General features: G+C 35.7%; 1 protein-coding gene across 8 annotated transcripts in view; it reads right to left on the bottom strand.

Annotated features, from left to right (window-relative positions):
• Positions 1-210: 210 nt before the first annotated feature.
• The window catches only part of Schip1 (Schwannomin interacting protein 1), a 35,380-nt gene continuing 19,198 nt past the window's right edge, over positions 211-16,392 (bottom strand). For 5 of the 8 annotated variants that reach the window (XM_069117860.1, XM_069117862.1, XM_069117858.1 and 2 more), the window contains 6 exons: positions 11,533-11,685; positions 10,284-10,395; positions 9,505-9,863; positions 8,343-8,554; positions 6,894-7,059; positions 211-2,805 (listed from right to left, as the gene is read on the bottom strand). In XM_069117860.1, the coding sequence (XP_068973961.1) occupies positions 2,761-2,805; positions 6,894-7,059; positions 8,343-8,554; positions 9,505-9,863; positions 10,284-10,395; positions 11,533-11,685 (1,047 nt within the window). In that variant the 3' untranslated portion in view covers positions 211-2,760. The remainder of the gene's footprint in view (positions 2,806-6,893; positions 7,060-8,342; positions 8,555-9,504; positions 9,864-10,283; positions 10,396-11,532; positions 11,686-16,392) is intronic. The other 3 variants (XM_069117861.1, XM_069117865.1, XM_069117866.1) reach the window with 3 other exon arrangements.

Genomic DNA, 16,392 nt, shown 5'->3' on the forward strand with positions numbered 1-16,392 from the left:
AGACACGTCGTAGAGTTTGCAAACAAGGATCAACTAGTAATATGTATGCATAGACCAAGTAAGTACTTTCTATGAATAGACAAAGAAGCATTCTTTAAATGCTTTTGACAAATGGCCTGAGAAAAATTGTCATGCCTTTAATGTAATAATATTATTTGTGTTGAATATTATCGTCACTTAAAAAATCTAGCGATCGAGGATTTTGATCGATCCATATCAAACATAATTATTCAGTTTTTATTTTTTTCCATATCGTATGCTTACTTTATCACTATGTCACGAGGAAATACGTCGAACCTGCCGATGTGTAATACTCTCATGGTTTCTGACTTCTCTCAAAATTGAAAATTCAAAAATTCCCAATCTTTTTTTATATTCAATACGTTGTGTCGTGTATATAACGAGGAAAACAATAAAAGGGTAATAAAATTCGTTTCCGAGCACCACTATTTTTTAAACAGTTTCTGTATTTTCTAATCGTACTCGATGAATAGAGAGACGAATGTAGCGAATATAATGGTATCGAGTTTAAGAATACGCCAGTTCAAAAGTTATGATCAATGGATGAATCGACTTGGCAAATATCATTTTACATAATGATTAACAATAAAAACGATCGCTTTCCGTCGACGGGAAAAATATTTACGTATGCATATAGCCCGATCAATATCGCAACCACACCACAAAGATCATACAACAGTATCAACAAAGATAAACGCTTTAAAGCGTTTGTCTCTCATGCATAAGATATAGTAAGTCACACGGTAGACTAATCGCAAGAGCACCAAACTGTTATGTCTCGGCTCTATTCGTCGACTACCATCGGAGAATACGAAGGAAAAATTTAAAAAAAAAGTGCCATCCTGATACGCAGTTTAATAGCTTGCACGCTATTTCATCTTTTTCAAGGTCATTGGATTCCGTCCACCCGTTTTTACCATTTTCCTCGTTCTATGCAACGTCACGCGACATACAAAGCGATTAAGAAAAGTCTGGTGAAAGTCTCCACGTGGATGTTAAACATCGACAGGTTGACCAGGAATATTTATATTTTATTTAATAATAATAAATTACATTTAATCTAATAATGATAATACCAATAATAATAATACTTTAATAATCATAACGATAATGATGATGATGATGATGATGATGATGATGATGACGATGATAATAAAAAAAAAAAAAAAATAATAATAATAATAATAATAATAATAATAATAATAATAATAACATATTTGAGATACGTCGTGACTTGCGCGAGATTAAAGGTAGTTAAATCTCTGAAATACGTTTCGATAAGCATCGATAGTGCCTCGATTCAATGAACTTTTAAATACATACGTACTCGGCTATGTCCCATGTACGCTCACGAATTTACCTTTAGATACAGGTAAAATATTTGTATTGTAAATGCTATTTTCGATGTTTTCAGAGATTTTCTTTTTACAAAATTATCATTACGTACTTGTATATGTATGTACATATGATTGTAGCCACTTCTTTCGCACGATATATATATATAATGTTTATGACTTGCAAATGAATTAAAAGATAAGGAAATGAGAACCACTCGTCCCGATTTTGATGTAATATCAATTATCTGCTATAGTTTTTATTTGTGCATGCTTTTGATTCAAAATTCATTTCAATCTATCGAACACGAGTATAAATTATGACAAAAACGTTAGAGAATGGAAGAAAATCAAAAGAAATTATTGTTAATTTAAGTATCCTTAATTTTCACCTGATAGAATTGGTTCATAAGAGATGACAAAATTTTTAAGGTTATCTCATTTTTGCTGATAGACGGCCACATTAATATCGAGCATGCGTTAATATGGGCACCCTGTAACTTTATTAACTTTTTTAGCCGGTTGGCGAGACACAAGCGAAAGATAACGAAACGATGTAAGAATCTTTCGATTTATTACAGTTAGAGGCAGAAAGTTGTGAAAAAACTGTGATCTTCATCATTGTTGACCGTTTGTAGCTCGATCTCCATGAAATTTTCAGTACGCATAAGTGACACGAATCTACGAAACGTATACTTTTCACCTACGTAACTTCCGCTACAGGCTCAGATAAATAAAAAAATATCGTAAAAAGTTGCCGTTACGATGAATATATTCTTCGCGATTCCGATCAAAAGCAATCTTTTTCAAAATTGTTTTTACCCGTCATCCGGTAAATCGATGCTTCTTGCTTGTGAAAAAACTCAAGTTGTTTGGTCCAATTTTGAAAAAGTTATTCCATTTTAAAGGATGCCCGAATATTAACGTGAAACACAGGATATAAATCCGTATGAAATACTTAAGAATAAAATAACTTGATCTAACTCTCTTATGGGTCGATGTTTTAACGATTTAACGTTACATGTACCAATTAAAAGTTAAACGTTTTATGATGACATATACATACGTACATACATATGTATACCCCGTATATTCTTGCGATTCAAGAAAAAAGATATCGTTTGTAGGATTCATACTTGCTTCTCTGTTGCTCTTTCTTCGGCATATTATTATTGCATCTTAAATTTAACCTTAAATTTCTCTAACATTGCGACCATATATACATACGTATGTATATTCGCATGTGTGACAATTAACAATGCTCGGCTAACATCATTCGCGTTTCGTCTTTTCTTACCAAGTAAATTTACGATGTACGCTTTATCAATAATTTCGTATACAGAAGAACCGAATCTCGGGTTCAGCTGAAGTGAATGTGAACCGGTCGCCTGAATGTTCTTAGCGTTTACGATCGTGCTCCTATTTTACGCATCTTTGATGAACGGTACAGCTGAAAAACAAGAATATCTTTCTCAGGTACAACAAACTCACCGAAAGTTGTACGATATCCAATACCATAGGATGACGATTCTCCAAGTCTGTCGCGCTTCTTTCTACCAATTTCCTCGTCCATGTTCTATCCGCGTTTACGCCAATAGCACAAACGAGACAATGCTTCGAATCTTCAAACAATTAAATATTATAAAACAATGATTTTTTTCTACTAGAATGATTCTTTTCGGTGAATCGATTGTAAAGCAGCAAGAACTCAGTTTCAAACGACCATATTTATCGTCATCGTTCTATCACGATCTCCGCTGTAAACGTCAGAAAACGCTATCAATTCGTTAATGAAACAGTCGGTTGAGTCGATTTAAGGGATTGGAAGACGTCGAGAGAGAAAGAAATATCCTCGACTACGGAGAACAAAAAATCAGTGTTCCATCGTACGTGTAGCGATGACGTTAGTGACGAAGGACGTATGTAGCAAATATTCGCCTATTCGAGCCTTCGCAGCTGGCCCGTGTCCTTTATTTATAACACAGATAAGAGATCTGCCTATCGTTTAAAACGCTATTACATGTATGTATATATAAAGGCGATACATTCGGCAAACACGTGCATGCATGGCCGCAAGTTTTAACCAGAGTAGAAAAGGAGGGATATACCGGCTACATAAACGATCCAATTTCATTCGTTTCGATCCAGGGCGATCAAACTCCGATGCAAACGAGCGATGAAACGTCGTGCTCATTGTGATTTTGTACTTATGACGCTGTGCGACTCGGCAATTTTATACATGGATACAAATGATTATAAATTACGTAAGATTCAGCTAGTGAAATATTAATAGAAAAGCGAAGGAATGAGAGTTTTCATAAAACGTGCGTTAACAAATTTTTAAAAGCCATTCTTTGTTATAATTCGATGCTATTTAACATTAAACCAATTATTCTCCATGCGTCGAATTATGCTTTCGCCACATTGGTGAATAATACTTTTCGAATTTTATTATCTACTACAACAAAATGAGAATGAATAATTATTACAAATCATGAAAAGTGCCAAATTCTTTATCAGATATAAGTACATGTGAGGTTTCCTCGTCACGTTTGCATAAAAGGACATTTTTCACTGGGCAATGTAATAAACATTCTCATGTTATCCGACATCGACAAACACCTTATCAATAGTGGACACAAGTTGTGCGAAGAAAAAATGGAAACACACACTACGGAACTATTCTAGAGAAAACAGTTTCGAAGTGAACGAGGAGAAAACTAAAATATTAGTATTCAGAAGAACAAATGGAAAAGTAGGAAGCGGAAAAACGAAATACGAAGGCCAAAACGTAGAAGAGCTAGACGTCTATACATCTATGTAAGAATATCATTTTCAAAGTCAGCCACGTTTCATACGGCAATAAAACATTTTACAACTCGGGCAATAGTCGCGGCAGGCACGATCTGGAAATCATTAGTAACGACAAAATATAATAGCTAGGACACGGTAGTAAAGCTATGTGAAATATGAATACGAAGATGGAAAAAGTGTAATCGAGTCTCCTGAAAATTGTGTCAACTGTATCTCGTAGTATATCAGGATGCACCTATGTATGTTGAGGTTAGGAACTGGAAGAATGCTCTTGGAGCATCAAATGTTGAAAAGAGGCGGGGGGGGGGGGAGGAAACGTTAAATTACTGGACAAAACTAACGAACATGGATGACCATAGGGTACCTAAAAGTAGATACTTGAAGAATTATCGAAAAAATGGGACAGAGAAACACCGAGACTCGAAAAGGAACTGGTTCGCTGAAATAAAGAAAGGCAAACTGGATAACCGTGGATATGGAATTAATAACTCAGCAATAGCAGCCGAATTAAGCCAAGTAATTAGTAACAAGTACTAGAGAAACTCTTCCGCAAAGACAATTTACCCACATATGTATCAAAAATACAACAAAAATAGCAAAAGCCAACTACCTAAATACCAAATTGCCACTAGTGATTACCACGAGATTAAATGACGCTGACAAGAAGATAGAAACGGACAATAGTAAGGCCAGGGAATTGGATAACTTACAAAACAAATGCTATATGCAACAGACAGGAGCTAGAAAACAGAGAATGACATATTGACGGATTGGCCGTAATAGAATCAGTTCAGAACTATGATCGAGCATGCCATAATAATATATGTAATAATGACAACAATGATAAGAATGATAATAATATAATAAATATCATTGTTTACAATCACTGATAGAACCCGTACTTACGATAAATCTGAAATACTCTGAAAATCATTGTGACGAATTGTGTGTTTCTAGAAGCAAGTTTCATAAAACTAAAAATAATCACGTTGGAAGAAGCCCTGCAAAAGACAATTTGTACTTTTGTAAGAAATCGCGATTCATGGGTTGAGAATCCAGCCGCCATTGAAACTACATTGAAACCACATTGAAAAAACATTGAAAACATACGTGTATGTATGTACGAAGCTGTCGAACCGCACAGAATGCGATTGCAACTACGTGTAACGTATCGTTTGTCTGCATCGAACATAAGATAGGTGGATTAACTAAGGGAATTTGTTGCTCGTTGCTATTTTTTTGTTTTTTTTTTTTGCTATGTATGTTATATGCACGTACATGTATCCCCGTTCATAAATATTAGAATACCTAATGATTTCGTATAAAACACGATAATTCAATTAGTCAATTAGTGAAGGAAATGATTAATCGATCAGTATTGTGTATTCGTGAAGGATAAGGAATCAAACGTTACATAATAAGACATTGCGTGCTATAAAACATATGAGAAAGTTATAAAATTATTTGGAAATGTTCGACATTTCAATATACGACGAATTACCATATCGCTTATCGACGCAGATAGTGGCAGACAAAAAAAAAAAAAAAGAAATTAATTTTTGTTTTTATTCGTAATAAATTGTATCGCGTGAAACGGTATACATCTCTATCTCAATTTGTCACGCCAGAATTAAGTAAATTTAGACAAAGTAAAAAGAATAGCCCGAAGAGTAAAAATTTAGTTTAGTCACGTTGTAACAGCATCGAATAGAAATAACAAGGTCTTACGAAACTATACTAACGTGTATACAACATGGTACAAACTGATGAACGTAAGTTACAAACAATTTTTATTTTCCAAGTTGCGTGATAGGTCGCTAATGTCAAGAAGCGATATGTTGGTCTCGATGAATCACCGATTGAACAAATTTAAGACGATCAAGTAGATAATTCAGGGAAGTTTGTCAAAGTCTAAATCCGGTTTATGGAATTACCGATAACGCGTACAACTAAATAACAACAAATAACAATGATAAAAGGGATAATAATATAAATATTGGAATCGATTAAAGTTTAGGTAACGATAGAAGAAATGCGTGCGTGGCATGCATGGATGGGAAAAAAATAGTTTTCTAATAATTCTTTGGATTTACCTTATTATCCGTAAATGTCTTAATATGTACATAGGTATATATAATTACGAACGGAGCTGTACGTATTTACATATTACTTTAGCTTTTATGCTGATAACGACAAAGCTGTAAAAACTTTGGAAAAAGATGCCCTTCTTCCCTGTCGAAAACACATTTATCAAACAGGGAAAAAGAGGATTCTTCGTTGCGATACGTACTACGGTATATCTTCGAATCTCCATTAAGAAAGAAGAAAACGGTTGTATTTTCTTGCTATAACTTCTTTTTCCGCGCGATAAGAGAAAACTACCCGTTTTTCTACCGTTGCCTCGAAACATTCATTTCTCTTTCTTTTCGTAATACAATTTCTGGTTGCTCTTCCAAATGGAAGAGGGAATCCGAGTGTCGACATCGGAATCGCAATCGGAATTTCGGTTGTCCGCCGAACGCGGCGCAATTCATATCGCATCTCGTCCATATCAGTGTGATTCTCGAGCTAGAGCTCGAACGTCGAATCGAGCAGATCTAATCTAACGTATTCGTGTTCTCCGGATGTTGTGCTATGTACCAGATAAATAGTAAATAATTCCTTAATTCCCGCTTAATTGCCAACGAGACTACGCAGTCTCGTGGCGAGGCATTATTTTCTTACCAACGAGACTAGACCGCGGTGCGTAAGCTTTGGCTTCATCGACGACTTGTTCTGCCCTGCGTTTACTTGTTGGTGACTTCTGCTCGTTGTTTGCTGCTCCCTCGCGTTCTGCTTTTTCTTCAGTGACTCCTGCTTGGCACCTCTGTGCATGTGAACGCAGCAGAAGCTGTTTATTAACGCGACAGGCCGGAAAATATATAGGTTCGTCATAGCTTGCCCGGAAAACGCTACTATCGTTAAAGAAACATCTATGGCCGTGATTATACAGAGAGCGACGAGCGATAAGCGGCAAAATCATACACAAGCGGTTACGTCCTACTTCTTGCCATATTTTACCCATCATAGACTCATTTCCGTAATCTTTACGATTATCCTGCCATAAAATCGGCCTACACTGCGGTTCAGCTCTTAAAGATTCGATATCAAGATAGTTCTTCGCATTCGTCGTTAGTTACTACGTATTTTTTGTCGCTCGGGTATCTACTACAATAACAATTAACATAATAAAGGAATGACGTAACGGCGAAAATTTGTCGCCTTCTCTGTCGCTCATTTGTTATATGGCCTATTTCCTATGCATGTGAAAGTTAATAACGACCGCCTCAGCGATACGAATTGGCAGTGATATCATATCATGGCAGAGTATCGTCAACTACTCGGCGAAACTTTTTCAGTATATTTCAAAGATTATACCTGGATAACTATAGACTATACCTGGATAAAAAATCCATTCACGGATACTCTCGCCGAAACTCTAACGACGAGGAAGAATCTTTAACAGAGCTGTGTTGCGAACGAGGCTCAAAAATCGAATTCACAACGTTTCGGTCAGCTGAATTTTGGCCAAAGGCAAGAAGGAACGGTTCTCAGCAAGTTTTTACTTGCATTTTCTACCACTTACTCGCGTGAAAGCGAATATTCTGTCATGGTGCCGATAAAGAATCAATTCCGAACTAAAATAATCATCGAGCCGAATCTAAAGCTGCGAGCTTAAAACTATGTTGTGTCGAACCCTTGTCGATCCACTATATCGATCGCTTCTTTCAAACCTCATTCACCGTCATTTACCTCATTCATTAGCAGGTATTTTAAAAAATTTTTTAAAATTTTTCCAATACTTTTTCTAATACTTTTTACGCGTCATAAATCAGTTAAATTCGTAGCATGTTCTAACATTGCTGAAGCGTAGCATACGTGTGCCGCGCACTATAACATTTATCTTAATTTTAATCGATGGTACGTAACTCTATTCATATAGATAATATACGAGTGGTCCGCGAAAAATAAAGTCTGAGAATTCCTGCTATAGATTTATATAGGCCACATACAGCAGCTTATCGTTTACTCCTTATTGCTTACTGCTTACCGTTTATCGCTCTTTTGTATAATCGTGGTTTGAAAGGACGAAGGAAGGAATAGAATCGTATAAAGTGTGAGCGAAAAACTTACAGATATCGAGTGAGATCTTCGACGTCGACGAGCATCGAATCTTGTTCCATGTGTAAGTCGTCTCTTCTCAAAAGTCCTTCGACCAGAGCCTCGTTCAGAGCAGCGATTCTTGCATGCAAATCGTTCGCGACTACTTGAAGTTGCGCGACATTTAGCTCCGTTAAAAGTACTCGAGACAATCTGCGCCTATCCTCACCCAGCTGAACGCCAACCTAGGGATAATAACGAACAGACCTTTTTATTCTTTTTAACGCAAAATATTATATTCCAGTTATTCGAACACGTTTTCCTTTCGATGTTTCATAGCAGTAAAAATAACGACACATAGATCTAATTGTTCTCCACACTTTGTTCTTCGTATGTTAGCATCTTTTTGGAAACACAAGTTGGAGAACACCTCTGTTTGTCCGATAGGAAGTTTTATATATAGTTTTAGTTTTGGTTGCTATTACGGGATAATTAATGCATCGATTAATGCTTAATTTCATGATATTATTAGATTCCAGGATATAGATCGAAGAATCTGATAGTTTTAATATTAACATACACGTTTAAACTAGAATACGATACGGAGTTCCTTGGAGTGAGAAAAAAAGATACGAGAGATTAAGAGGCAGACTTTACTGAAGGGGGGTTAGGTTGGGGTTAGGTTGGGGTGTCTCTGGTCTTTGTCTTGTTCAGAAGTTGTACCAGTTATGTCCAGCTCGAGAACATCCGTTTCTTAAACAATGGTCGTAAAAGCGAGCCTGATTGAGTAGCGATTCGACATAGCACAACATACGGTTCCCAGATTGAAAGAAAGACCAGAGTACAACGATACGAACGTTAATCTTTCTTCAGCTCTCTAACGATCATTTTCGATCCAATAACCACAAATATCTCGGAAGCTAAGAAGAGTTCGATATTTTCGTGAGAGGAAAGAGTCGTTGAAGATATCATAGAGATTATGACACATTTAAAAATCATCGAAATCACCGAGGCAACCGCTAATCGACGAGCTCACTGTAAATCTAATCTATAATTTGATCAATATCCTTTGTTTGATCAAAGACTTTTCGAGTTAAATATATTTTTCTTGAAACTAGGAAACTCGCGGAAAGGAAAGCACGATTAGATGGAAAAAGCTTGAAGCATATATATATACATATATGATAAAACTCACTTTTTCGAGGCTAGATCGCACCATCTCGGTAATGGGACTTTGTTTTAGCCTTTGCCTCTCCACTTCCATCTGCATATGCGCCATTTCTTTGGCCTGTGCCAGGGCCATCCGTGCCTCGGTTTGCAATCTGGCCTGTCTGGCGAAGAAGTCGGCTTCGTCGATCGGTGCTGAATTCAAACCGCTATCCAGTCTCAAAGGTGGAAGGCTCAGCACTTGAGGTCTGACTGGCATTTGTTGTTTCTGTTGTTGCTTCGAGTTCAGTGGGCTCGGCGTGGATCCAGGGGATGCATCGTTCTCTGAACACGGAGACTCCGTGTCCGAGGGTGTTTCGTTCATGAAGCAGATCTGTAGATTCATCCCTGAAGAAAGCAATTGATTTTCTAAATGTAAAATGTTGTAATTCTAAAATGAAATTGTACACGCTTATCTACCTCTGTATATAGGATAGATTATCTTCGAAGATATTAATTTGTCGCGAAGAATTAATGTGTGTAGCATTTTCAAACAAAGGATCTCCATGCCTTGAAAATTTTATTCTAACTTGAATCTTTCACATATCGTCAGAGTCCGCACTCCACGCCACGCACGCGATACATATCCATAATAAAGTTGAAATAAAAGAAAACCAAACATTAAATCAATAATCATATACCATTGCAGTTATTCGATCAATAATGTCACTACAACTATAATTGATCTATGGGTATAGATCGATGCTTTTCCACGAAAGATGCGACTAACGAGATACGCTTCTTGCGAAATGTTCAAGTGATACGGACCGCTTTGCAGCCGCGACTGGAGACTCGGTTTTCTTCCGCGTTCAGCGCGCAAGTCTTCAGCGTCTGGACCCATTGCCAATCTCCTTCGTATCTCTTCGCGATCATTTCGCCGCTGTGAACAAACAGAGAAATCTAAAATGTAAACACGAAGGTGGTAGAAAACCGTCTTCATGCTTTAATTCTTCCTAATTGCTTTTTTCGAGACTGTGCCTATGCGTGAGAGTAAAGTTATTATCGACATTGACGGTATTTAGCTTCTCTAACGTATACTGTAAATTAGACATTAGACATTATACTACGTATAATATGTCATTAATTGGAAAGGAAAAGGGTTGCTGTCGATAGATTATCCGTTTATTGTACTTTTCTTTATGATTTTTACACGGTGACGTGTGGGAAGGATAGAGTAATTGGTGTTTGCCAATCGAAACGAAATGGACCAATAGTAGAACTATAATATCTATTAGAAGCGATGTTTATAATGACTTTACGTGATAAGGAACAGCAAACGTCTCTCAATTCTATTTATTATAATTAATTTAAATTCTAAATAAATAATTGATCCTATATTTTGTAACGTAACGATGGAATGCTGTTTCGATAGAATTTTTGTTTTAATATGTGGTTACGTAATTTATTATTACGTAAATTACATTACGTACATTACACGTAAATTCGAGTAAAGTGGTTCTTACACAAGAATGATTGTATGATTTGTGATCAATTAAGAATAATTTTTGAAAATAAACCATGTAGTAAATAAAAATGTTCAAAATTAGTACGAATGAATGTATTCTCAAATTTAGAATGTATTCACAAATATTAATATCTAACTATATACAATAAATAATCGTGATTATTAATAGAAAATATAGGAATAGCGAATCTTTACTATTTAAAAATATCATTTCTCTAAAATTTCCATTCTTATTATAAATGATGCCATTGGAATTCCACTTTTTCCCTATTACTATGAGTCAATTAGAATTACAAATCCACCATGGTTAGATATTATTCTAACGAATTATCTAATATGCCGTAATATGTCATTACAAAATTTCTACACTTGATATAAATATGTATATTAAACTGAATTATAGACAAGAAATTGAAAGTAAACCATGATGATTCTGCACCGTAACGGAATTTAAGAACCAACCGTTTCCCTTTAGTAAAATTTCGCGACTAGTAGGAAAAACTATTTAGAAAGGAAGCATTCTTTGGAATGGAAGGTCACCGGAAGTCACACCTGAAAAGTTTCATCCGGTTCTCTCCGCACTACTCTATCGAATCGCATAACGAGATCTTCCCTTTCAACATCTTTTGTTTCGTCGGGCTTCTGTAGCAATAAAGTCGTTCCTTCCGACTTTGGCTGTTCCTTGTCGGTCTCTTTATCGTCATCCTGATGTCCCAGAAATGAAAGTCAATTCAATGTAACGATCGATACGTTTGATTACCACCAATAAAAATAATCAGAACGATATTCAGTCGTGCGAATGGCGACAGAGATTCGCGCGCAAAGCAAAAGAATAGTGACGAGTAATAAGTGATAATGCAATGCTCGATGTACTCAGCCAACACTCAACTTTCTTTCCTCCTTTTCCTTTAACGCTTTGTATTTTTGTATTTGTGTGAAATTAGACGACGAGCAATAACTCGTATGTAATAACATCTCGGTGTCGTTTTTAACTACTTTCCAAATGCTTCAATTTGAAGAAAGGCATATATATCGGTAGATAAAAAATGTCTTATCCGTTTCTCTTAATTTTATAGTAAATATACAAACACACACACACACACACACACACACACACACACACACACACACACCATATATAAATATTTAGATTTGATATCTACTTCAGAGAAATAGATTTGATTTGATTTGAAATAGATTTAAATAGATAGAAATCTATTATACTTCAGAGTAGAGTGCAATTTCATGGAATCAGAATATTTTAAATTTTAAGCGATTTATTTCATTAGAAGAGTATTAATGCGGCATATAGAATTTTTCAGTCGATATCGACACCTTCATTTACTTGTCTATTATTATTTGTAGCGAAAATATTTCAGGTAAGAGATAAAAAGCTTCGGGGGAGTTGGGTATATTTTTCTATTCGTGTTATTGGCTTTTTTTTGTATACCCTATTGGATTATAGTAGTACAATATAGTACATTATAGTAAGACATGGACATATAAAGGTCAAGTTTGTTTTCTAAATGGAATCATATCATCATATATATGGCAGCAATAATACATTAACCTACTCACGTGGGAAAACTATTTATCAGTTTAGTGGATATTTTAATTTTTATTTTGTAAAAAATATCGCATGAAACACACGTGCCATTTGTATTTATTTTCCTCTAAGATGTCGGTATCACAGAGACACCCTGTATAAATAACTAAAACGATATTTATATATATATATATATATATATATATATATATGAACTGTAGCCCTTTTCAACAATGACATATCTGCCATGACAGGTTTTAGCGTTTCGCCCCTTTTTTTCGATGAAAAGTTTGAGATTACCAAAAGACGAATAGATCAGTATCCGTATTCTTTCCGTTTCTCGTCGTTTTAAGCCTATCTATGCTTTGTGTTTTCTTAATAATAACAATAAGAATGATTTGCTTTTTACTTCCACTGTATAGTAGAGAAATTGCACTAAGGGGCTGTCTGCCAATAGGACATGAAATCATTTCCGAAAACTTTTTCACAATTTCTTAACGAACAATTATATTCCTAGTTATATTTAATACTTAATAATTAACACGTGGCATAAATGTCCGCAGCTTATCGACCACCTACTTATTCGTTACTTATCGGTATTCATATTTTTACTTCCTATCTAGTTGTTATATTATAACTATTATACATTTACTATTCTACGATCCTATCATTAATATTATAATATTATTTTATAAAACGTTATTTTAAAGCACATTAAGCGGCAAAACAGAGATACGTACGTATATATACATACGTGTTTAATCTATCGCCATTCTTTCGGCTGATAACTGATAATGTATTGGAGGCTATGTATGTATATCTTACGAGATCGAAGTCATCGTATGTAAATGTGTATAGATCCGTGACGAATCGGGAGTCCTTTTTATAATGTTTTCTTGTCTTGTTGCTACTACCCATGTTTTCAAGATTTTGCCCTAGTTGTTCTTTCACGTTTTAAGCTTTTCCGTCAAGCTTTTTCCTTGTCAACTGTTTATCTCCACAAGAACACCATACGCATTTTTCCTTCACTCTGTTTACACAGTCTCATCTCCGCGTATCAGTACGAAAGCAGTTCAACAGGCGAATTGGAAAACCATTAACATTAATGGAAGGAGAAGAAGCCGACAGATTTGACAGACCCGTTGATATTTCTTCGTTCACCATGTCTATAATAGGTGCTACGTCTACATGCTATCGCGCGCAACAATAAATTCTTCCTCTTGCTCGTATGCCGGACAGCTCGAGAGTAATAGATAAATGGCTTCATCGAATGATTTCTTATTCGTTATATGCGCAAGGCACGAGAATAAAAATCCAATTTTCTTATATTATCTATCGGTTACTTTCTTTTCATTCATTCGCCGTGTGATATAGCGTGAAAACTTTCTTCTATCGTTCGTTTTCCTATTGCGTCCAGGGAATTATTATGTCGGAGACTAATTCTCCGTCGACATTGTTCTCAAATTATTCATCGTCATTCTTATTTCTAGCAAGCATTAGTTTCGTCTTGGCTCTACTTAAAAAATGAAAGTCTAACAATAAGGTAACAATAAGGGCGAGTGATTGGTGTAGGTCTGGTGAAATACATTAAATCTCTATATTCAAACATGTTGAAAAAAATATTGAAATATCGTACGAGAATACTATTTACGAGTAGTATCAATATCAACAAAAAATCTGCCTTTCTAATCTCCTAATGTACATATATAATGTAGGATTCATCGTAATCAAGTTACTGTACGAAGAGATGTAAATATTTTTAAGATATCAATTTTAAAATCTAAAATCTTAAAGCTACACGCCATCTACTAAAAGAGTAAACAGAAAAGGTCTTTCCTTTTTTCTTTAAGAAGAATTTGATGATATTTTGCGATTCAATTTGCGATTCAATTTGCGATTCAATTTGCAATTCGATCGATATCCTCGCTCGTTCCCAACAGTTGGGCTTTCCTCCTACCGATGTCACAAACGACTATAACGCGTTTGTTCACCTCGGCAGACACTCTGGCGCGTGCTTTCGATTATATATAATAAAAGGCAGACGAACAACGTCACAAGACGCTATTAGATACAAGACCGTGTTTATGATGCAAATGAAACGTAAGTATAGTTTAATTACACGCGCCTTTCGATTTATGACGATTCGATCTATATTGTAGCATCTAGAGACGACGTGAACTGCTACTTGCGAATCAAGAGTGATTCGATCACGTTCGTTACCGATCACGCTGGTTCCTCACAGTGATTTGCGATTTTTCGTAATCGCTTCTGATTGGTGAACAGCATAACCATTATTTGCAAGCATCACATAACCCGTATGTTTTGTATCAACGATATCTGTATCAACAATTTTGAAACCGAAAGGACAAATTCAGAATTTTAAGATACTGACATAGGATAGAAAAAAGAGGCAAAGAATAAAATGAATAATTCCTCGTTTCGAATATTAAATAAAGTAAATCTACGATAAACGAAGGAAACGTATCACAGACAATCAGGATGAAGAATTACGATTACAGTGAGCAAATTCACTCGAGATAACAGAATCACGTTCATAGTTATGAATAAAGCTAGATCAGACCATAATCGTGATTCTGCAATCACCGTAATAAATCATAAATCATCAAATGTCAGTGATTTCGCACGCCATCTCTAGTAACATCGCCAAGCTATTTTCCTCGCGAATACTGATATTCAACATAACCTTCAAAAAGTATACGATCTATATGATTTTCGGGATTCTTTGATCAGAATGTACAACGAATCACGATGAAATATATATTTCGCTAATAGTTGCACAGCACTACTAAAGTAAACCAAATTGTCGAAGAAGATCACGAGGACACTGTTATTCAAACTTCGTCGCATTTATCACGCCAAGAATATCAATTTCTCCTTTGACTCTCATAAAGTAAGCCGCAGCGCCAACGAAACATCGTTCCTCAAGTAACGGATGCGGAAGAAGATCGAACTGCCGACGATTCGAGTGAAAATAAACTTTATACACTGTTTGCCGATGTTAGATGCATTTAAAGTTTAGTAAATTTCACATAGTTTGGCAAATAGCTGTTCGATCAATCAACGAAACTTTTATCTCGAGTCACGATTCACTGTCGTTTATTGTCGTTCATTGTCGTTCATTGTCGTTCATTGTCGTTCATAGAGACAAGATATTTTTTCTAGCTTTTTACTCGTGATAAAACAACAGATCGGAAACATGGAAAGATACTGGAGTTTTTACGACGTGACTGGACTCGCGCGAGACGAGAACAACACGGGACTGGCATAAAATGAGTCAAGTGAGCGGCGAACCGATCTTCCGGTAACGTTTACTCGAAGGAGGTGGTAAAGCCGATGGTGCCATTAACCGTCTACGGAGGCTGAACTAGCTTTTCACAGTGTTCGGTGAAAGTAGTTAGCTTATTTGATGCGCGAGTGTTCGTGTTTATTCACGTTTACAACAAGGAAACATTTAGTTTATACGGTTTATTCTTGATCAATTATACGGTTTAAAGTTCGGCAAGTAGTTTCGACTTTTCACGGGAAACAGGAGAGAGAGAGAGAGAGAGAGAGAGAGAGAGAGAGAGAGAGAGAGAGAGAGAGAGAGAGAACTACGTTCAGAAGCACAGGCGGTTGATTTAGTAGCGCAAGTTACACATCAGTTATACGTCGTAAGACAAAACAGCTCGAAATAAGCAATTTAAGACTCTGATACGACGAATGATTAATGCAAATAGTTGGCTGTTTGAATATTATTCGAAAAAATCAGCTATTCGGTATTATAATTAAAATTTAATTTAAGATTGATTTTACCGCTGATATATAGTATTTTCTATTAGCTATTGTATTACTTATTGGATATTATT

The sequence above is a fragment of the Bombus flavifrons genome, chromosome 8, assembly GCF_040668555.2.
Source record: "Bombus flavifrons isolate JBK064 chromosome 8, iyBomFlav1_principal, whole genome shotgun sequence".
Classification (NCBI taxonomy): Eukaryota; Metazoa; Arthropoda; class Insecta; order Hymenoptera; family Apidae; genus Bombus; species Bombus flavifrons.